Genomic DNA, 23,419 nt, shown 5'->3' with positions numbered 1-23,419 from the left:
CGAGGTTCGGGTGGATGGGGGAGAGGTGGCTGCTTGGGGGCATGGTAGAGAGAGGTGGAATAGGTGTGCTAGGTGCCGGGTGAAGTAATCGGAGTCGCCAGGTGATGATCCTGGAAGACTCTCCAGGCCTCCTTACAGTCTCTCCCAAGAAATAGCTGGTATAGCTCCTGCTCAAGCGTGGCTAGGTAGGCTCTCTTCTTTCTTTGTGTGAGACGTCGAAAGATCACTCGCACCTGCTGGTCAGTGGTGGATCCTAGCGCCACCTCCCGTTGTAGACGGGCTCGGGTATCATGACATTCCTTGTGGTACCAGCTATTCTGTGGGATAGTCCCTCCTGGTGACGTGGGGGTGGTTCTAGAGTGTGGGAAGGCGGCTGCAGTGGATGTATGGAGGGTGTCTGAGAGGTGTGTGGTAAGCTCATCAAGTGGGATGTGGGGGTCGAGGTCGGAGAGGATGTGGTAGATGTGATCAGAATAGATGGAAGAGGTCTCTCTAGTGAAGTGGTATCTCGGGCGGTGATGGGGCAAAGCAGGTGGTTGGGTGGTGTATCGGCGGCATGTGAGGGAGAAGGCCAGGTATGCATGGCCGGCTGCAACACCGATGGGACGAGGCAAGATGGTAAACTCCGGAATGAGTGGGATCACAGAGATGGATCCCATTAGATAGTCCACTGTACTGGCTCCATGTCCGAAGGGGTAGGAGGTGGAGGAGTCGGATCCAGGCCATCTGGCCAGGCCATTATAAATTGCTAGCCTATGAGCCCCGCCGAGGGCTAAGAGATACTCTCCATAGTTTGTGCAGGCTGCTGTATCCTGTGATGTCCGCTCCAGATCCGTACCCACCGTGTCAATCTCCTGGTACATGGGATCATCTGTCTCAAAGAAGGGTACCTGTGTACATGCGGTGCGGGCATTGAAGTCTTCAGCCAGGAGGATGTCCCCTAGATTGGAAAACTTCATAATGTCATCATAAAGGGCAGGTATGGGGACTCTCCATGGGTGGCATATTTAGAAGTGGAGGGTGCAAAGTAGCACGCTGCAAGGTAGATGTCCCGGGCCCTCTCTGTCTCGATCCTCACCCACAAAAACTCTGCAGCCTCATCCTGCCCGACCACCTGTATCACATGCTGAATCTCCTCCCTGTACAGTGTATAGTAAAGCCACCCCTCCCGCCCCCCGGGTACCCCCTGCTGTGCGTGGGTGTGGGTGGTGAACAGACTCCCGTCTGTATCCTCTCACCTCTGGAAGCCGACTCCCCTGTTTGCCTATTTAAGTGTTGGTACTTCCTTTCCTTTGCATTTTAAGTGTTAGTATTGCCTATGGTCTTCTAGAATCAATTTCTTTTGTGGTCAGCAACTGTTTGGTTAAGTGATTTTTCAAGCGTATGGACAGTCCTTGTGAGAACCATTCTTATTGACATTCATTCTGTTCTGCATCAAATTGCCTGAATGTTCAGGGAGGAGATGTGGCGTCATCGTCTGTCATGTTTGTTTCTGATCTCGGGGTCAGTGATTGGTTCAGCAGTCTGTTGTACAATGCGGGACAGAGTGCTAACGAACTTGTGGAGCTACAGCTAACCACTCTCAGTCCAGCTGGGTAGGTGATGACTAGCCCTTCTGACCTACCAATATGGCACCACCTAAAGCATATTTTTCTCTTTCATATTACGAAACAGCATGATTGATCATTTGTGACTATGGACAGTGTTGCTATTATTTTTGGAGCGGGCCTTGTCACAAGTCTTTCGCCATGTACACTGAGCGTGCTGCCATTGACCCTTGGCTATATTGGTATGAATCCCTTCCAAGTTCCTCTACTTATACATGTTTGTGGCAAAGCTATTTGTACCTAAATATTCTATGCAATCAGAATATTTTGTCACAGCTTTAAATCTGGGTAGTTGCACCTGCAAGAGTATGCTGACTTGCAGCTGATGTGGGTGATGTATAGGGGCTTCTGGAGCTGGGAAGAGCCGTGTACAGGTCAGAACCTTCTAGCTTGGCAGCCATCTAACTTCCAAGAGGAGGTGGAAAATGCATAATAAAGGCTATCTGCTTTTCCAATAACCTTCCTTTTTTTTTGTTGTTTGGGGGGGGGGGGGGCGGGGACTTGAATGAGGGGCAGCTTTTTGTGGATTCCATCTCCTTTTCTTTAGGACTTGCCACAACACTTGCTCTCTTAGGTGTTGGAGCCTCATTGGCTGGCAAGGCTTATGGGCAAATCGGGCAGGGCTTACCCATAGGTGCATCAGCTTTGGCAATAATAATGGGTTTGAACCTTTTGGAGGTAAGTGACAAAAGCTCCAAATTCTCTGTGTCTTTATTTCTGGTAAATAGACTTTCTGCAAAGTGTCCTTTTTTTTTTTTTTTGGCCCCGGGGGGTTTGTTTTTCAGATTATTGAGCTACAGCTGCCTTCATTCTTTGGGGATTTTGATGCACGTTCGGCAGCAGCTAGCCTTCCATCAAGTAAAACTCTGCCATCTTAATCGCATGGGGATTTACAGACATAACCCCTACCCATTTAAAGGGAGATCTAACCTGCCCATCCTTCTTCGCCCAGATCTCCCCCATCCAACCTCTGCTGGTCAGATGGGCAGGGGAGATTTCTGTAAATACCCTGAGGTTATTTATCTAATTTCTACACTGTGACTGCCTTTTTTCTTGGAGTTTGGCTTCCAGGTGTACAAGCATATCTTGCAGGTCTCACGTTTGCACTTGCGGCATCTCCTTGCAGTAGCCCAGTTCTAGCAACTATACTGGGCTATGTTGCTGCTTCCCAAGTACAAGCTCGATAGTGTGATTCTTATTTTGATGTTATAATCACATTAGTTATTGTCATAAAGGCTTGGGTGCTTAGAGTGTGACTTAGTCCTGCATTGGGTTGTTTTATCTCTAAAATGTTTTCAATCAGTCTATCCAAGTGTGCCATGGAAAACTTACCTTACAGGACCCGTTCGTCGGAGGCGGTCTTCTTTTAGCTTACACGACAGGTTATGTTGCCCCGCTTCTTCTTGCTGCTTCCTTTGCAGGTGCACTTCAGGTGTGAGAATTTTTTCTTTCAGGGTTATATACCTCTACCTTTCACCAAATTTTCCGTGTTTTCCTCTCCTTTCTTTCTGGTGCAACCTATACCATATATACACATTAAATTAATAATGTTTTCTCTTGCTTGATCAGCGGCTTCTTTCGTTTCGGAAATATTCAGCTTGGGTTAGTCCCACAAGGTTTGCTTTCATTTACAATTATCTGTACATTGCAAGTGACATTTTTGTAAGTGAGTTACAGTAGAGAGAATTGCTTAATTAAATACATGACACACTTTTACATGATAGGGTGATCCCCCCTTTTTGTCGCTAATTTCTCATCTGCCCTTAGGGAAATCACGCAAATATAGGACATGTAACATCCTTCACAGTTGTAGTCTTCCTTCTTCCAACTGGAGTTATGCCTTCGTTAATCGAGATACCCGTTCTTGATACTCTTTCTGAAGACTTTGAGACATGCTTATGCAGTTTTCAACTTGATGATGTGAGGTTTCTCCTGTTTGATATCTTTCCCTACCCCTGAAGCACTCTCTGTTTAAGTGATTGTGATTCCCATCTTTTTGTCCGGCTCTTGACATCCTCCGCAGGTGATGGTCTCTATGATATTTTCGTATGATCCTCATGTGGAGGGCATTCGCTTGTCCTCTCCTTTTTTCATCTTGTCGTGCTATCCCAGTTGATTCGTGGGTGTTTGTTACGCCCCCAAGAGTAGCTAGGGTTAAGACCTTCAGGTTAGGTTAACCTTAGTCTAGGGGTAAGGCCTCTTAAGTGGGGGTTAGTAGCTTTTATGAGACATGTGCTATATTTGGCTCCTAGTTTATAAGAGGCCTATATAAGTGACTTCATGAGTCGGTTTGAGAGAGAGCTCCTCAGACTTGGACTCGAGGCCTTGAGACTACTTCGTGCTTACACCTGATGGGTTTGTATTTGTGGTATGGGACACCAGGGACTTCGCACGTGGAGAATTGTCTCTGATGCTACTATCCCCTTGTGCTCTATGGTTGGGCGGAGAGCTAGATGCCTGAGTTTATGTGTGTTTTCCTATTTGTTTATGCTTGATCGTAGGGTTTGTTAACTTGGGGGCTTTACATTGGTATCAGAGCCAGACTTGCTAGAATTAAGGGGGACAACACTCCAGATGGAGAGGAGAAAATCCATTCCGGGTTCTAATTGGTGGGCTGCTTTTTGTCTTCCAAGGCTCGGTGGTATGGGACACTTAGGGCAGAGAACGGAGTGCAGTCAGAGGTGTACAGGAAAGACGCCATGGTTAGATGTGTGTAGATGATTCATGGAATTGATGCATATCTATGGAAAAAGTTGGAGCTTTTGTTGTGTTTGTTTGTGTGCTGCTTGGTCTCTGACAGTCGCCATGTCAACCTGTTTATGGGTGAAGCCCTATCTCTTAGTCGTCTTGGTGCCCAAGAGGTTTTGTGGCTGCTGGCTGTATCCACAAAGTCTTTGACTCCTTACCCTGATCCCGTTTGATAGGACACCTGCAGGAGCTGGAGTTCTCATATGAGATGATCTGGGGTATGATGGCACTATATGAGGCAGTACTTGGCTGAGTACGTGCACGTGATAGACACTCGGAAGATAAATGTAGCACTACTGGGGTTAAGCGAGGCTGCCCCACTTTCACCTATAGTCTTCGGTCTATACATTGTTGGAGATAGAGCCTCACCATTGGCCCAGACACTAGTGCCCGTATTGCTATATGCTGATGATGATGTCTTGATCTCAGATTCAGCCGAGGGCTTGCAGAAATAGTCGGATGCATTGGACATATTTTGCAGTGGGGGGGAGAGCTTACGATCAATTCGGGAAAAACTAAGATTATGGTCTTCAACATATCTTATGTGGTCGCCTCACGATTATCTTTCTTACATGGAGAGGCCAAGTGGAGATTGTGTGTATGTATGTATAGCTTGGAGTCACTTTTACGGCCCCCAAGTTTTGCATGACCACAAGTGCTACTGACCGACTCCTCTCTAGCCTGTCTAGTGAGAGAGTGTTTTCAGGCACATTTCCAGGAGCCCCTTACTAAGTGTTGGCTTTTTGACACTTTACTACGTCCAACAGCTATGTCCAAACCTAGGAAAGGATGAGGGGAGGAACATAGAGAGGCTAAAGGTGATGATGTTGTCATCAGTATCACGTGACATTATACATGTTGAGTTTGGGTGTAGATGCCCTCTTTTAGACCGTCACATACATTCGACATGTATACAGTCCGCCTTCCGCGCATAGCAGTAGAGTCCTCTATGCAGTTACATCAAGAGAGGAAGAGGGAGTGGGTCAGATGGGCTGGATTGCCCTCCTCCTCGTTGACACAGCCACCACCATTACCTACACGTGCATGGTATTCGCTGAGGTAGTTCAATGGTTTCATCCACATGGCTTACAGCAGATGGACCGTCTCCTTACATTTCAATATAGCCTGGATCCCCCCCACCTCCACCTCTCATGATAGGAGATCCACCAGATAATGTGGTTAAATCTACTCGGACTACACATACATTGGATCTTTGGAGTGATGGAGGTGAAGCTTGAGAAACCTTCATTAGTCACAGTGATATGGACTCTAAATTCAATCACGTGATACAAAAGAACACAGTGAGCATGCAAACCTAGTAACTGAGGAAGAAGATCATGAACCAAAAGACAAGGCATTCATAGTGACCACTACACCGGCAATGGAGAATCTTTCTCTTAATGAGGAAGATTATGATTGGGCCATCTAATTCCTATTATGTTTTGAAGGGTTCTCTGCCCGGAAAGTCTCCCAAAATCTGAATTAAATATTTTGTGTGTTTCCATTTTTTGCGATGCTCCATCATCCCCTTTTTACCCTTGCTTAGAGAAAGGGGGGTTTGTCTTCATAGACTAATGTAGGCTGTCATCTAGTGGTCAAGCTCTTATATCAGGCTTGACATGAAAGTTCGGGTGTCGGCATCTTTTTCTTGTTCCATTGCAATCTTCTTGAAGCATCTTTCTTCTATGTGACCAAGCTTCTTGCAGTAACTGCACTTGACTATCTTGCCCCCTTTCTTTCCTTTCCATTTGGTTGACATAGCTCTATCTGTATTAAGCGCCTTTTTATCTTGCTCCTTGAGACGATGGGCTTCTTCTATTAACATTGAAAGCATGTCATCAAAGGGTGTCTCTCTAGCCACTCTTAGAAATGTCAAAATCTGTGAAAACTTGGGGATTTCTTCTATGTTGGATCAAAGAACAACCTTTTTATCATTCACTTCAACATTCACTCCGAGGCTTGAGAGTTGCAGCATAATGGAGCCAAGTTTGCTCAAGTCCTCTCCCAAGGTAGGATTGAGCTGCGCGATCTGCTCCTGCGAGCTATGCCCCATCCCCCCCCTCCCGTCTACCCTCCCCCTGCTGCCCCTTGCGGTCGCGCGCCCTCCCTGCCCCCCGCCTCTCCTCCGCCTCTCCCCCCCCCGCCGCCTTCCTCGCTTCCTCCCCCACCATCTCCCCCCCGCCTTCTACTCTCCTCGCTTCCTCCCCCGCCATCTCTCCCCCCCCCCCCCCCCCCTCCTTCCTCGCTTCCTCCCCCCCCGCCATTTCCTCCCCCGCCATCTCCTCCCCCGCCTTCTCTCCCCCGCCATTTTCTCCCCCGCCATTTCCTCCCCCGCCACCTGTCCCCCGCCATTCCCCCCCCCCCCCCCGCCTTCTCCTCCGCTTCGCGGCTCTTCCCCCCGCCTTCTCCCTCACCTCCCCCTCCGTCTCGCCCTTCCTCCCACCGCTAGCTCCCCCCCCCCCCCCCCCCCCCCCCCGCCTCAGCTCCCCCCTCCCCCCTCCCCCCGCTCCACCCCCGCTATCCTCTCACCTTCCGCCTCTCCGTTTCCTCGTAGGGCTGTGTCCCTCCCGTTGGTGACCCCGGTCTCTGGCCTTTTCCCTCTGGAGGACTCCATGGAAGCCGCTCCGACTACCCCTGCCGATTCCGGTCTCCGTCTGGAGTTCACAGCTGCAGATTAGCAGTTGTTTGTTTCTACAGTATCTGCTCTTGAGGCCTCCTCCTTGGTTTGCAAGATAGTGGGTAGCCGTCCGATGCGGAGAGAGCTTCGCGACCTTCTGCAAGGCAGCCTCGTTGGCGTGCCTGCCAAGATCGTTAGCGTCGATTTTTTGGGACGTGGCTACTACCAGGTGGATTTCGAGTCCCCCCCAGGCAGCTCAGACGGTGCTGGCTCGGAGCCCCATTGCCCTCCGCTCATCCCGGGCGTTCCCGGCGCGATGGACTCACGGTTTCGACCCCGCTTTTGACCCGCTAGGCAGGCGCGATGGGTTTCCCATCACTATCTGCTTTCCTGGACTCCGCAGGGAGTACTTGCCCCTCTTGTCATCCATTGGCAAGGCGTTCGGGCAAGTGGTGGAGACGCCTCAGACAGCGGCCTCAGTGATAGCTCGGGCAGCAGGACTCTCGGCCATTCGTGTTGTGGTTCCTTCACCGGAGTCCCTCCCGAAGACGATCCTCCTCCCTTGTCTGTCTGGAGGACATCTGATACAGCGCGTGGAGTATTCGGGCCTCCCCGGCCAGTGCTACATCTGTCGGGAGATGGGCCACCTCGCACGCGCTTGTCCCCACAAGGGGGTTCATCCTTCACGCTCTGCCGCCTCTGGACCCCCTTCAGGAGGCCTGAGGGGTGGCCATCCACCTCAGAGACCGGACATCCCTGGCTCGTCTCAGCAGGCGCCATCATCTGACGAGCAGGCTCCGGCGGAGGATGCCGCGCAGTCCCAGGAGGCTGGCGGATGGCAGGAGGTTCGACGGTGGAAACGCCCGGCCCGCAGGGACCGTCGCAGACGCCAGCAGGCAGCACAGGCTGGCGGACAGGCGACCCCGGCTGGCGTCCAGGCACCTACCCGCAGTTATGCTCCAGTCAGGGATAGGCGGCCAGCAGGTCCCACCCCGATGGACGAGGATTCAGTCTCAGTGCCCATTGAGGCCACCGGTGGAGCCCCCCACGTGGAGACCCCGCTCCCGCCTCCCCCCGCGGGGGGCCCCGCCCCCTCCATGGAGTAGATTCCTGAGGATCCCGGGCCGCACTCTGCGACCCCCGGCCCCTCTTCCCTTCACTCGGAGAGCACTCTTTCCCCCCTCCCCTCTCCCCCCCCAGCCCCCCCCCTCCCGCCTCCCCCGGCGGCCCCCTCGACTCCTCTCCTCTGGCAGATGCCTCTCCATCCTCTCCTCGCTCTCCCCCCTCCTCTCCGCGAGCCACCATCCCTCCCTCTGCCTCTCCAGGATACTCCTCCAGACCACCCACTGCCCCGGGGCAGCGCAGCTGGGTAGGCCAGAGTTCAGTTCAGCGGCTGTTCCATCGCCACTCTGGGCCGGTGGAGATGGCGATCATAGCTTCGCCCGCCACAGAGTTCTCTCTAGCCTCCCCTGGGGGGGCCCCCGCGAGTGATGGGGCTCCCAGTGGATTATGGTTTTTTCAGGTGTCTCCAGCTGGATGCTGGCCCGTTTGAGACATTGGTCGCGCCCTTGCGAGTTTGCGTAGTGTGCCATCCCTCTCGTTCTCCTTCAGTGGTGAGCAGCGTGGTGGCCTTCTCCTTTCCTCTCAGTGTTGCCCCAGACACAGCATGGGATTGCAACTCTGTAGAGGAAGTTTTGCGTGATCAGATACTGGAGTTTTCTCACCACTTCAGTGACCTGGGGCTCACGGACCTATTGCAGACCCGATTACACTCAGCCCGCATGAGCTTGTTTGGCATAGGAGATTGGCGGGCGGATCCGGTCCACACCTCAGTCGAGGCGGTGCTACTGATTCTCCTCCACGCCGCCCCGAGGGTGCAGCCTACCTTTAGATACATATATGCAGAGGATTGGTCTCACGCCTATGCCCTAGACAGGGCGAAGGCGGAGTGGGGCTGGACACAGAGACAGGTCACCCTTTTTTTGGAGAGACTCCGCACCCGGACTGACAGTGACTATTCTCCCTCCAAGCCGGCGCCCAAGACTCACAGAGTGGAGGGCAGCTCATCCGGGCCGGCTGAGAGGGGTGAGCCAGTGGCGGCTGCTTCACTTGCCATAGCTCATCCATGAGGATCCTCTCATGGAACATCCAGGGTCTTGGTGGACCTCGCTGCTACATTGGTCGGGGCAGACTTCGCCAGGAGATCCAGAGGGCTCTCGTTGGAGGACCCATAGATATCCTTTTCATCCAGGAGCACCACCTTTCTGTCGGGCGTACCCGCACCTGCGGGAAGATCTTGCCAGGCAGGAGTCACACTTTTTGGTCACCGGCATATGGCTCCCAGGGGAACCAGGGTGGAGTATGCATCTCAGTCAGCGAGCAGCTTCTATCCGAGGTTGTGGATTCTGGCACTCTGGTCCAGGGTCGAGCGCAGTGGATCATCCTTCGGGTTGGGGAAGACCGCATTGGCTTCCTCAACTTCTACGCCCCTAATGGGGCGACCGGGAGAGCTGAGTTCTGGAGCACCATTAGGCAGTCCCTCCCCATGGCAGACCATTGGTGCCTAGGGGGGGATTGCAACATGCTGGAGGATGCAGAGGACAGGATGGGGGGCAGCTAGGAGACCATTCATGGGCCGGAGCTCGCTGCCTGGGAGGAACTAGTGCTGCAGGTGAGAGGCCAGGATCCGTGGACTCTCTCGGAGTTTGGCAAGTTGCAGGGGAATTTTTCTTTCTCGCGCTCGGATGGACGGGCCACAGGAGTTAACCTTTCCCGCATCGACAGGTTTTACATTGATGAGTGGGCTTGCGATAGAGGTGGCACTGTGGGTATACTTGCAGGCTCCTCGTTTTCAGACCACTTTCCAGTGCTTCTCCAGATCGATGACCCCACGAGAGGAGAGCGAGGCCAGAGCGTCCGGATTCCAGATTGTCTCATAGAGGAGCCCGAGATTGCGACCAGAGTTGAGCAGGTCTGGTAGGAGCTTCAGTTCAGGAGAGGATCGGCAGCCAGCGATCTTGACAGGGGTTTGCAGGAGATCAGTAGGATGCTCAGACAGGCTGCCCTGGACCGTCTGGAGGCTTTCAGAGAGTAGGAGAGGAGCCTGCGGAGGAGTCTAGCTTCCCTTCAGAGACTTCAGGAGAGGGAGCCTACGAGCCCTTGGATTTCAGAGCAGATGGAGTCAGCTCGCACAGAGATCAGATCCATCGAGGAGAGGAGGGTGGAGTTCCGATTCCATGCTCGGGCTTCTTTTTGGACACAGGCTGGAGACAGAGTGACTCGAGACTTCTTTGAGGCGATAGGGCCCCGCTTCAGACGAGAGGGTCTCAGGCCTCTTCGGCAGGCTGATGGCCAGGTGGTGGTGGATCCCCCCAGGGTTCGGGCGATCGCCACAGATTTTACAGGGATCTGCTCTCTGCTGAGCCAGCAGATGATAGGGTGAGAGAGGCTCGGGAGGCAGTCTGGAGCTTCGCGAGGCCGGTTGTGCCGGCCCATTTGCAGCACTCCCTTCTCTCCCCCTTCTCGGATACGGAATTGGAGGAGGCTCTTCAGGCACTTCCTCGGGGCAAATGCCCTGGTGAGGACGGTCTCTCAGTGGCTTTCTTCCAGAGGTACTGGGGTCTCTTGCATAGGGGCTTCAGATTGGCATTCTAGGAGATCATGGAGTCGGGAGACATGCCGGACAGCATGGCAGAGGGGTTGATTCACTTGATCCCCAAAGAGGGAGGAGACAGACTGGAGATTAGACAGTGGAGACCGATCACCTTGCTAGGCACGGCCTACAAGGTCCTAGCTAAGGCGATCAGCAGGCGGCTTCAGCCTCACCTTCCGGACATCATCCACTCCACGCAGACAGGCTTCATCCAGGATAGGAGTATCCTGGATAACATCTTCTCTTTCTGGGAGGCTACGGCTTTGGCTAGATTTCGGCAGGAGGATCTGGCAGTGCTCCTTCTCGACTTCGAGAAGGCATATGATCGGGTGGACTGGGCCTTCTTGGAAGGCACTATGGAGAGGATGGGCTTCCCCCCTCAGTGGATCCGTGGGGTCTCTGCACTCTACACATCGGCCCATAGCCAGGTGCTGATACAGGGCGTGCGCGGAGAGAGGTTCCAGCTCTCGCGCTCGGTGCGGCAGGGGTGCCCCTTGGCGCCCTTTCTTTTCTTTTTGTGGCGGAGGCCATGAGCACTTTCTTGACGGCACAAGATACAGGTTTGCGGGGCCTCCAGCTCCCCATCCGCACCTCGGAGGAGCTCCTAGACTCAGAGTTTGCGGATGACACTGCTGTCTATCTTCAGGGAGGGGAGGAGAACCTCCGCCGCTTCGTCTCAGCCATGGACAGGTTTTGCAGAGCCTCGGGCGCTTTGATCAACTGGCACAAGTCGTGTGGGTTGTGGGTCAGTTCTGTTCCCCCCCCCCCCCCCCCCCCCCGACTTGGAGGCCAGTTGATGGGTTTCAGTGGCTGCCCCCCGGCACTACAGTGCGCTATTTGGGATGCTATGTGGGCATTGACATATCTCCGGAGCAGCAGATAGCCCCCCTTCTTCTGAGCATTCGGAAGAAGCTTCTGTATTGGAGTACCGCTCGTTTATCTCTGGCTGGCCGAGTGGTTGTGGCCAACCAGGTCCTGCTTGCCTTCATGTGGTACATCACTTCTTGCTGGGCCTTCTCGCGGGCGTGTATTGGCCAGGTGTAGAGGCTCATCAGGAACTTTCTTTGGTCCGGTGGCGACGGGCGGCCCGCCAGGGCCAAGGTGGCATGGGCTGTGATCACCCAGCCGAGGGAGAGAGGCGGCCTGGGCATAGTTGATCCTATTTGTCAGAGCCGAGCTTTGCTTGGCAAGTTGGTGGTTCGTGGCCTCCTACCAGGCGCTGAGGCGTGGAAGGAGTTTCTTGTTTCTAGGATTCTCAGCCGCACTCCTTCTCTTAGCGGCCCCTGGATCCCCAGCATCAGGTGGATCTTTACAGAGCAGCGATCCAGAGGAGTGGGCCTTGGATTCGAGGAGCGTTTTGCAGCTAGCCTTCTGAGGGCTTGGGAGCATCTGAGGCCGTCACTCTTCCAGACTCCCCCGGGCACCGATGAGGAGCGCCTGAGGTAGCCATTGATCTGGAACCCCTTGATCTGACTTCCCAGTGGTCATATGGTTGGATCGCGATCTCACGTGTCGTGGGGCCCTTTGAGGTCCGGCCCAGCCCAGTCCCTAGACGACTGGATATGTTTTCAGCAGTTGCCTCTAGAGGCTCAGGAGAGGAGACTCAGCGGGATGAGGGGCAGAGAGTTGATGAGGCAGGACATTGAGGCGGCCATCCTCCGGGAGTGGCGGACTCCAGTACAGGACCCTCCACCTCCACAGTGGATGGGCGTCTTTACTCGGCATGAGATCCTTCTAGCGGTCTGCGGCTCAGCAGAGAGAGTCGCCCCACTCACCTTCGAGGTGGGAGAGGGAGGCCAGCTTCAGAGGACCCGACTAGTTTTGGATGAGTTCCAGGGTTGTATCTTTCAGAGGGTGCGGGTGGTTGGTCGGCTTTCATCAGAGACAGTGGCATGTAGACCCCTCACCGGCCTCGATAGGGGAGGACTATTCTTGGAGATTATGGGCTTGGGACAACAGGCCTCTTATTCGCCTTCAGTGGGATCCCGGTGAGTGGCTTTGGCGAGATCCCTACTCGGCCCCTACCAGCCCAGGCACCCCCTTTTTTCAGTACACAGTGAGGCTGGGGCGGCGGATCCAGAGGCACAGGACAGCGGGCACCCTGGCGGCGGCCGAGCATTGGCGGCGACAGGGGCTCTCACATGCCTTCCTTAGGGACTTCTGGCAGCGCCTTTGGGCCAGCTTCCGGCCCCGGAAGGTGACGCTTTTTCTCTGGCTTATAGCGCATAGAGGACTGGCTGTGGGGGCTTGGCTAGCTTTTGGCAGACACCCAGCGTCCCGCCCTCGGTGCGGCCATGCATAGGAGTCGCAGCGGCACTGCTTATGGGATTGCCCACAGGCACAGCAGGTCTGGCAGCGCGCTCTCAGGATGGTTTTTGCAGGCTCGCCAGGTGAGATGATGGCGATGTGGGGTGCGGTGGCTTGGGCCACGGATAGCGGCCCGGCCCTTGGATACGAGGACGTCCCTGGCAGTGTGACCATCCAGGTCTCTGACAGGGCGATGGCGGTGGTTCCGACGCCAGACTTCTCTTCGGCAGTCTCCCAGGAGGGGGACGGGCACAGATGGGAGATGATCAGCAGCATGACGGCTTGGCACATATGGAGAGCCCGATGCAGGGAGGCCATAGACCGCCAGGCGACTCCACCGGCGGAGGTCATACAGGCCCTCTGGGTGGACATCATTCACACCTTGACTGGGGGAAACTTCAGGGCGACTCGGATCGCATGAGAGGTCGCCGCAAGGCGTTCCTCCGCACTTGGCAGCCTGGCCCTTTCCTCATCGCGAGGGGCGAGGATGTCACTTGGCAGTACAGGCCTCCAGTTTGGCTCTTCTCACCTCCAGCATGTACTACTAGGTAGCCCCCCCCCAGAGAGTGGCCAGCCCACGGGGGTGGAGCTCCGGTGTTCACTGTGTTTATTATCCCTCCTTGTGAGGTGAGCTTTGTAGCCTTATGGCGTTTTCTCATTAACTAATAGAAGGATCGTTTTTCCAAAAAAAAAAAAAAGTCCTCTCCCAAGGTCTCTTCTACACTCATTTTTAGACCAAATAATTTTTGCTTCAAAAAAACCTTAAAGAGCTTATTTATCTTGTTGCCAAACAAATTTTCCAATTTGTCACATACCTCATTGGTACTCTTGTTGAAGTCCACATGGTGAACAAGATGGTCGGACAATGCAAGCCTGATGAGAGCGATGGCCTTGTCATTTCGGTCTTGCTAGATTTGAATCTTCTGAGCCCCTTCGTTGTTGCTTGGTTTCTTGTCGGTGCCAGTTGACCATGGACCATAAGCTGTCCCTCATCAAATAAAGATGAAGCTTTGTCTGCCAGGTTGAGAAGTTGATGCCATTGAACTTTTCTATCCTGAAACTTCCCTTGCTGCTCTCCATATTTCTGAAAAAGCCCTATTTTTTTTAAAATTAGTAGCTTCAGTTAGGTGATTTTTCCATTTTTAGAAAAACCACCAAATTTGTTGCTGTTGTGGAACTACTGCAGGTGATAGCTGCTGACGGTGATGGGCTAGTGCTGCTGGGCAGCATCATGCAGTGGCCGGTGGGATGATGGTGCATCATGAAGAGGTACACAGGGTGGCGAAGAGCACAGAGTAGATCGGGCAGCACGTAGGGTAGTGGACAGAGCGGATGGGTGGCGTAGGGCTACATCGGAGGTGGTTAATGCAGCTATTGATGTGGTGGCAGCACTGATGAGAAATGCACAGCTCAGAGCAAAAGAACATAGCACTGATAATGGCAGCATCAAAAGACGCATCATTGAAGGCGGCAGGAAAAAACGCAAAGAAGACGTATGAAGCATAGCTAATGTGGCTCTGATACCATGTTAGCATTCATGGTGCGAGGAGTGGAGCATGTGCAAAGAGAGAGATTGAGGTTCAAGCCATGATGAGTTGGTGCAGAGAGAGAGAAAGAAAGAAAGATATATTAACGTCTACGAGAGGCCAAAGTCGGCCTATGAGACAAAAAATAATACAACTGTGTTCTTTCAGTCATCGGAAGAAAAAAAAAAGAAAGAAAAGGAAAAGAAAGAAAAGAAAAAGTGTGCATGTGTCTGGATACAACTGTGAATCATCATGGATCGGTGGAGCCCATATACAAACAATATAAAGGGGGGTGGGGATGTGGATGGAGTGCTAAGGCAAGATGCATCTCTATATGCTGAAGGGGTTGTACAAGCATGCTATGCAGATCTATGTCTAACTCCATCCAGTGCCATAAGAGGGATATAAGATATCATACATCGCCGATGCTGAGGCGGTGAGTGGCGTGAACATGTACCCTGAGTCTGAATGAAAGCGGTCACCCCACGTGGTACATCAGCTGGCACTGGCATAGCTCTCTAGAAGAAATCTGTGAGCTGGGACTGTCTACCACCCCTAGTGGGAGCGGGTGTTTGGAGGAGTCTCTCTCGAGAACTATGAAGCTCTAGTAGTAGTCTGCCAAGCTGTCTCGCTGGTCCAAGGCCTCCATCAACTGATGGAGTGTGAAGAGTGCTCTGTTGGGGACATCATAGCATAGCGGAGGCTACACTCCAACCCACATACTTGTCAATCCGTGAATGCAACCCGGTTAGCGCATAGAGGCTATCCCGAATGGGAGAAGATGAGTTAACCACATACTAATGACTTTTAGTCCTACTCAATCCTTCTTCAACACTCAAGCAATCAATCTAACACAATCAACACATCAATCTAACATAATCAAAGCATCAAGATTAGGCTACACTTAAGCACAAAAATGTAACTTATGCAAAGAACCTAACATGCAAAGAGCTATCACACAAGCCTCAACTACACATCATTTCATGCACAAGCTTCATCACATGCACAACTCACAAATCAAAACATCATTAAGAAATCTAGATTAGCAAGTGTGTTGACCAAAACCTCATATCATTGAAAATGTAGAGAATAGAGAGTACAAGATTGAAGCATGAATGGAGATGGAGAGCTTTGGGAGAGCACATGAGAAGGAGCTATGGAGCAAGCTCTCTCTATGAGCCTGTCAACCAAATGACCAAAGAGTGCCTCTAGCTTTCAAATGGGCCACCTTTTATACAAAAATTCTAGAACTCCCAAAAGTTCCCATGTGGGACTATTGTCAAGCCCTCTCCCACATTCATCTACAACTTTGAACTCTTTTCAAGAGCCCTAAGTGTCTTTTTTGTTGCATCCTTGTATTGATCTTCATTTGTCATGCAACATGCTCCTCAAACAATCCTGCATATCTATCTCTGACCCCCTGGTGGGCTCTACATCCACATACAAAGTGATCCTCAGTCTCCACCTCCTCGCGGCACAATCTGCATATCCGCTCGGCTCTGGGAACCCGTGCCGCTCTCCCAGCCTCTATCTCTAGCTGATGTGATGAGACTCGTAGCTGTCCAATAGCAACGCGAGAGCTGTTTGGCATGTATACATCCATATACCGCGGTCGCTGTATAAACCCATCCCCTGAGATGCTCATTAAGTGGTCTCTGTAATACAGTATCTTCGGTGGTAGTGGGCATGTCTCCTGCATGTAGCGCTGCCATATGTCCTGTCTCATCACTCTGTTCCTCTCATTGAGAGAGAGGTAACCCCGTGGAGCAGACTAATCATACTGAAAAGGTGGCAACCGCTCAATGTCTATCCCATGATGTGAGAACCACTGTAGCATCTGTGCATACCAAGATCCAGTGTGTCCAGCCTCGGCCAGCTGTCTGGATGCCTCAAAAGCTCGGTGGGATAATCTCTCCGTGGGTATCTCCCTCATCCTGTATCGTCTGGAACAATGCCTCCACTACCATAGGTGGTGCAGCAAACTCAGCTCGAACAATGTCGTGCGGGACGGATGGTTTGCTGCGTATAATCCTTGAGAGCATCAAGATCTGTGGTCTCTCTAGCTGTACCCATGTGGAGGCTGCAAGCCCTGGTGCCCAAACCGCTGCTGCATACATCAAGGCTGGTGTCACTAATGTATCAAAGAGCCACCCCTTCGTGCGAGGTTCCTGAAAATGTGCCTGATGACACTGACGCTCAAGGCCAGCAAGAGCTGCATATCCCCGGGTCACTCTGTCTCGGATTGCCTGAGCCATGGAGAAGCGTCCAACTGAGCTAGTAAATGTGATGCCAAGGTAAACATAAGAGCTCACCACCTCGACCCGCCCTCCTGCTAATGTGAGAGTAGTGTGGCTCCTGACTACGGGTGAGGGGTGGAAGATCGTAACCTTGGTTTTCCCATGGTTCACTAGCAACTGTGTCGGACAAGCCTCCTGGGCATCGGACTCTCCCAAAGACTTGCTCATATAGCCTGAATATGCCCCACATCATGTTTGAGGGTATGCCTAGTGTCTGTAGTCGCCGAAAGAGGCACTCTGTGGGCACAGTATCAAATGCCTTGCGGAAATCCACAAAGCAACAATAGAGCCGTTGTCTCCATGCCTTGGCCTGATCAATCAGGCACCTCAATGTAAAAATGTGGTCGATGGTCGAGAAGGCTCGTCGGAAGCCTGCCTGGCCTGCTGCTCTCAATCCCCCATCCTCTGCATGAGTGCTCAGCTCTGCCTCCAAAACTGCCTCGTATAGTTTGGCCAATATATGGCCAATCATGATGGTCTTGTAGTTCCCGGGGTCTAGTACATCTCCCGCTTTATGGATCGGCACAATAGTGTGCATCGTCCACTCAGCTGGAAACCCCTCTGACAGAGCTCTGTTGAAGAGATGAGCAAGAAATGGTGCCAATGTATCAATAGCATAGATGAGATGCTCTCCCTGTAATCTTGTATGATCTGTCGCCTGTCCATGTTGGAGTCGGCATATGGCCCTCCTAACCATAGGTGGGGTGAAGAAGGTGGAGACTGTGGGGCATGGCTCTATGGGCTGTGGTATAGGGGGCTGTGCAAGCACATCATAGAGTCTCTCTGCATATGTCTGCCAGGTCTGAGGATCGGCAATAGGTGTGGGAGGACGGGGCTCTTTGAGTCTCCTCCAAGCAGCAGCAGCATCTCTGCTCATGAGCATGTGATATGTGTCCCAGTACTGAGCCTCCTCATAAGCTCGCCGCTTACGGTGGGTGAGAGTATGCATCCTCCTACCTGCCTGTCTCTAGGTGATCTCCCCGCGAGCCCTTTGCCTCGGAGACTGCGGTAAAGGTTTCTGCACTCATCATCATACCATCGGTTCTGGGGCATGCTCCCAGATGAGAGAGAGAGAGAGAGAGAGAGAGAGAGAGAGAGAGAGTTCTATTAAACATCTTCTATGAGACCAAAAGTGATACAAAAGTGTCCATGTAATCTCATCATAAGAGAGAGAGAGAGAGAGAGAGAGAGAGAGAGAGAGAGAGAGGAGGTATTAACGTCGGTATAGAGAGAGATGCGATAGCAAACAAGAGAGAGATTCCAAAACCCAAATGACAACTCATTGTATTAGAACCAACAAAGTACATGCTTTTATATGCATAAGCCTTATTTTTTGACCAAAACCAACCAAGGGTTGTTCACACCCAAAGAGAGTGTCCACACCAACAAACTCCGAAATACCCAACACACGGATATGGGTTGTGAGCTATGTTGTCAAAGCAGAGGCACTGGATGGGTGGTGGATTCTGATGTGGATGCGTATACCACAAAAATCTTTGATGGCTGAGAGAGAGAGAGAGAGAGAGAGAGAGAGAGTATAGTATTAACGTGTACGAAAGACCCAAAGGGTCTACGAGACCAAAAGGTGATACAATACTGCAATACTAAGCCATGGAAAGAAAAGAATTGAAAGGAAAAAACAACTGCTGCCAATGCCTGTGGTATAAATGGCATTGTGTGTGTGTGATGGCACGGAAGTGCAAGGAATGGGGCTAGTGTGTGTGTGTACGTGGGTGTAAAGAGAGAAAGAAAGTTATGGCTTCAAAATATCTGAAGGGTTTATAAGACCAGAAAAGTGTTTCAGTAGTTCTCCTGTGTACTATGTACCATGTATATATGGATCTCTGTTTACTCCCTTGTGCTAGGTCCAGCGCTTGACCTGTATAGAGATGAAACCTATTCAATGAAACACAGAGCTGCTTTATAGAACTCTTCAATGCATGTAATAAGTGAATCCTCAAGTATCTTGGCATCTCAATAGGCCCCTCTGTTAGCATGAGAAAGTGGTCTCTATATAGACTCATTTTGGATGGGAGCATGTCAAATCGAACCCATGGTGCGTATAGCTGCTTGTGATTACATGTATTGGAAAGGGGACAATGCTCTCATAGAAAGTCCATGAGATGTCATCCAACGTATTATCTGTGCATACGAACACTCAGGGTCACCTTGAACAGCTAATTTGAAATGTGCAGAGAGGAAGATAAGGCCAACCATGGTAGTCTTTTTCTGCCCCACCCCCCATGTGATGAATCCTTTGCATGTACGCAACCAACTGAAATTATTTGTGTGTAGTTAGGTGTGCTGCGGGCTTGGCTAAGCTGTGTATGAAGAGAGAGAGAGAGAGAGAGAGAGAGAGAGAGAGAGAGAGAGAGAATTTTGAAAGGACAAGCTACTTTTGCAGTGGAGCATTGTTGATTGGAGGGGGCCTTTATACATTGCTGGACCGCCTTTTTCCTGCATCATCTATGGTTATGAGTATGTAATGTAATACACGTCGCAACAACTTTTTTGAAGGCTGTATAACTTGTAATATAGTTTGGGACTGAACCTCATTAAGAGAATCTCAAAGTAGCACTTGTGAATGAAGCATGAAGTTCATCCTCTCTGCAAGGTAATTTTTGTGTCATTTAGGAACGCCGTTTGCTTTCTGATTGGCTGGTTTATGTATCTGTTGTTTACCATATTGTCGCAAGAATTTGAATCTTTCTACTGATGGAAAAAGTCCTTTTTTTTCTCAAAAAAAGATCCTTCTATTAGTTAAAAAATAGCAGTCCGAGGGCTAGATGTACATGCTCAGCACTCTCAAAGGAGGCAAATTACAAACGGGGGAGCTACCTCATACAAAATTGGGGGGGGGGGGGGGGGGGGGGGGGGGGGGCAAACTGGCACCAGCCCCGTCAGTGAGAAAGCGACCCGTGCATGCTATGTTCATAGGAAGCCTCTCGCCATCTACGCATGCGATCTGACCCGCCCTGCAGCTTCCCCCACTTTGCATAGGGTATGAATGATGTTGGTCAAATGGAGCGGATGGACTCAGATGGAGAGATGAGAGTACCCTCGATGGCCTTGTCGGAATGGGCCTGCCAAATATCCCATGCAGCTATGCTTCCCATCTTGGGCTTGTTTTCAGAGACCAAAGTTCTGCCGAATTGTTTTGGGTGGGAACTGTATCAATCCTGCAGTGAGAGAGCTGGAAGGCCTGCCCACCTGTTGCCTCCTAGAAACAAGCAGGGCCGGCCTCAGTCACCCTGGTTACTGGCCCCCATGTGATAGTACTGCGTGGGGGGTGGGGTGGGGGGGAAAGAGCCAAACTGGCGGTCTATAATGCCAAGGAATCTCGCCAGCCCAGTGAGAAAGGGACCCGTGCATGCCATGTTCACACAAAGCCTCTCGCCATCTACACATGCGATCTGACCCGCCCTGCAGCTTCCCCCACTTTGTGGAGGGTATGAATGATGTTGGTCAAATGGAGCGGATGGACTCAGATGGATGGGTGAGAGTACCCTCGATGGTCTTGTCAGAATGGGCCTGCCAAATATGCCATGCAGCTATGCTACTGATGATCTCCCATCTTGGGCTAGTGCCCAGAGACCAAAGTTCTGCCGAATTGTTGGGGGTGGGAACTGTATCAATCCTGCAGTGAGAGAGTCGGAAGGCCTGCCCACCTGTTGCCTCCTCGTAGAAACTAGCAGGGTTGGCCTCAGTCACCCTGGCTACTGGCCCCCATGTGATAGTACGCGGCATGAACGGCACTGATGTGTATAGGCAGAGGATCCTTTGCCAAAGATAGTCAAGGTCTTTTATCAAGAGAAGGGGGGAAATGTCTCCTTGTTTAATTTAATGGTAGCTTAGAATGGGACAACTTGAACATGCCAGGTATTCTCTGGGGAAGTCTCACAAATAGAGAGGATAAAGGTCATGATCTTGTCTTCTAGAGTCCCACCGTATACTTGGCACTTTTTTTTTTTTGGGAAAAAAGATCCTTCTATTAGTGAATAAAAAAACAGCCATGAATGGCTCAATACAACCACGAAGGGCTAGATACAAACTTGCCTCCATGTACGGGTCGGGGATCAAATAATCTATAACCGCTCCCTAAAGGAGGCCTACAAAGTGGAAGATAAAATACACATTTTTAGATCACTTAACTAATACAAACAATGGACAATATTTGCAACATTAAAATTGGAAATAACAAAGAACTCTTGACACCATCATTAGGGCTGGAAAGGCCCCCTCCCCCCTCATTACAATTTGTATTTCTTGGAGTATTTATATGTACAAGTGTTCATGGGTCCCATGGCTAGATTTCTCCATAACTTAGAGTGAATACAACTAAAAAACAATAAGATTTCTGTTGGTGAAGAATCAGTTGTCGGAGTAGACCAAATCACAGGTAGTTTCCCACCTTCATTGGGTGAACACCTGTCCCTCACTTGTCTTCTGGGACCGTGCATCAACAGGCACGCCCGTACTAGCACCTGGCAAGGTGAGGCACCTCGGAGGGAGTGATACTTGGTGCTCCCAAATAAGCTTTGCTCCTAGTTTCCCTCAAACCTCAATGACCTTCACTGGCTCCTCTAAATGTGCGGGCGCGGTCAGGGTACTCATGGGAAAAGATCACCATCCCAGTGGCCTTCCATGGTGAAGGAAACTGGTGGAGATGCTTGCCTACACATGACTAGGAAAAACATCATTTAAATTTAATATTATCTGAATTTGAAATACAAAAACAAGTACTTGATAAAGATTCAAATTGGGATGTAAGGTGAGGAGACTGTTCCCTCCTTTCATGTAGTCCTGGTTGGTGGAGACAGCCGTAGTCGGCATGTATTGATGACGAACACAAGGGCAGCACCAGCCACAGGTTGGTACTGGTCGGAGCAGCCACCACACAGGCGGGTACTGGAGCAACCACCAGGCGGATACTAGAGCAAGTACAGGGCATGTATTGATGGCGAACACAAGGGCAGTACCAGCCACAGGTTGGTACTGGTCGGAGCAGCCACCCACAGGCGGGTACTGGAGCAACCACCAGCGGATACTAGAGCAAGTACAGGGCAGCAACACGTAGTTGGTATAGAGGTGGGTACAGTGCAGCAGCAGGCGGGTATCCCAGCAGACAGCAACCAGGCGGGCTGGAGGTGGAGGCGAGTACAGAGCTGGCAAAACTGGCAGGTACAGAAGACAGCAGCAAGCGGGTACAAAGGACAGTAGCAACAGGCGGGTACAAGGCAGTAGGCGGGCCGGAGAAAAAACCATTCTCATCTCTCCATATAGTAGGCTCCTCCTTCTACCACTCCCTTCCACCATCCACGTGTTGGAGAGAACTCTTCCCATGCAATCTTTGTTTTAAATATTTAATTAATGATTAATCCTTGGGCACCCACATTGAAAGGTGTCCGTCCATTATTTTAATTGTGTGTGAACACCCAACCTTATTTATATCAAGGTTTACAGTACTTTATAGATTTTACATTAGAAAAAGGCCAAAAAGGCTAATACTTACCACTTGCTCACACGCCACACTAACTCGTCAGCAAATAGCACACCAATAGTACATTGGGGGTGTCCCCTTCCAGTGTACTGGCACGTCATAGCAGGCAATCACACGAAAACAAGTCATGTGAAAACAAGTTTTTGCATGCAAACATGAATGCATGTGCACATGTAATGAACGAAATCTTCCTTTCATGAAACTTGTCCAAGAATTTCTTGTCGGGCACAAAACTGGCGCGACAGAAGTGTGAAGTCCTGGTCTTCCTATGGAGTGACGGTCCCATAGGCAGAACACAGATCCTAGCACGGGCCTTTCTATGGAGTGATAATCCCATAGACAAGCTTGGCACAAATATCAGTCCTACCATGGAGTGACAGTCCCATGGATAAGACGCAATCTTGGTCATACTGGGTGGTAGCAAACATGCTCCTGTCTATATGGCACAATACTGGTCACACATGGGTGGCACAAAACTGGTTCTCGTCCCTGTGACACAAGATGACTGACCCTTTCACATGGGACAGTGGCTTGGCCACATGTGAACATGGTACAAATGTGGTCGCTCTATGGAGTGACAGTCCCATAGAAGTGGCTCCAGAAATGGAGATGGACCAAATGGTGACATCCCTCCCGACTTCTAAACAGTTGACCTCAATTGAAAAGCCTGAAGATATGTCTGCAAGAGCTGCGGATAATCAATAAAATAATCGTCATCTACCCGCTTTGCATCAATGGGTAAGTAGTTCTTAAATTTCACAATGTATCTCCTGGAAAGCTTCCCATGAGGTAGGTTTCTCTCCTTGTGAAATACAATCTGCTCTGGCTGGAGGATCTCCTCAAGCTCATCAATCTCAGGCGGATCTTCTGTGATGACAGGCTCGTCCAGATCTGGCCCCACGTGAAAAGCATTGTGAATCTTCTAATGACTGGGTAAAGCAAGCCTGTAGGACACTTCATTGATCTGTTCAAGCAGTTTGAAGGGTCCATAATATTGAGTAGAAAGCTTGGGATATGATCCCTCTCGTCCTCGCCTCTTCCGAAGCCTAGCTTTCTCAAATTTCAGCAATACCCAATCACCTTCCTTGACTTGCATGTCCCTTCTATGCTTGTTGGTAGCCCTCTTATGCTTGTCTTGAGAGTGTACAATGGCTGTCCGGACCTG

At 51.1% G+C, this 23,419-nt stretch overlaps 1 protein-coding gene across 1 annotated transcript in view; it reads left to right on the top strand.

Annotated features, from left to right (window-relative positions):
• The window catches only part of CCDA (cytochrome c biogenesis protein family), a 62,874-nt gene extending 43,516 nt beyond the window's left edge, over positions 1-19,358 (top strand). Inside the window, exons 4-12 of the mRNA XM_086776633.1 lie at positions 1,456-1,595; positions 1,704-1,789; positions 1,950-1,981; positions 2,124-2,285; positions 2,393-2,465; positions 2,679-2,779; positions 2,947-3,039; positions 3,177-3,223; positions 19,159-19,358. Coding sequence (XP_086632759.1) covers positions 1,456-1,595; positions 1,704-1,789; positions 1,950-1,981; positions 2,124-2,285; positions 2,393-2,465; positions 2,679-2,779; positions 2,947-3,039; positions 3,177-3,223; positions 19,159-19,240 — 816 coding nt within the window. The 3' untranslated portion in view covers positions 19,241-19,358. The remainder of the gene's footprint in view (positions 1-1,455; positions 1,596-1,703; positions 1,790-1,949; positions 1,982-2,123; positions 2,286-2,392; positions 2,466-2,678; positions 2,780-2,946; positions 3,040-3,176; positions 3,224-19,158) is intronic.
• Positions 19,359-23,419: the final 4,061 nt, after the last annotated feature.

Source organism: Cibotium barometz, chromosome 37 (genome assembly GCF_041138505.1).
Source record: "Cibotium barometz isolate CiBa-2024 chromosome 37, ASM4113850v1, whole genome shotgun sequence".
NCBI lineage: Eukaryota > Viridiplantae > Streptophyta > Polypodiopsida > Cyatheales > Cibotiaceae > Cibotium > Cibotium barometz.
Note: the sequence above shows the minus strand (reverse complement) of the source record. Positions and strands in the feature narration are given on the sequence as shown.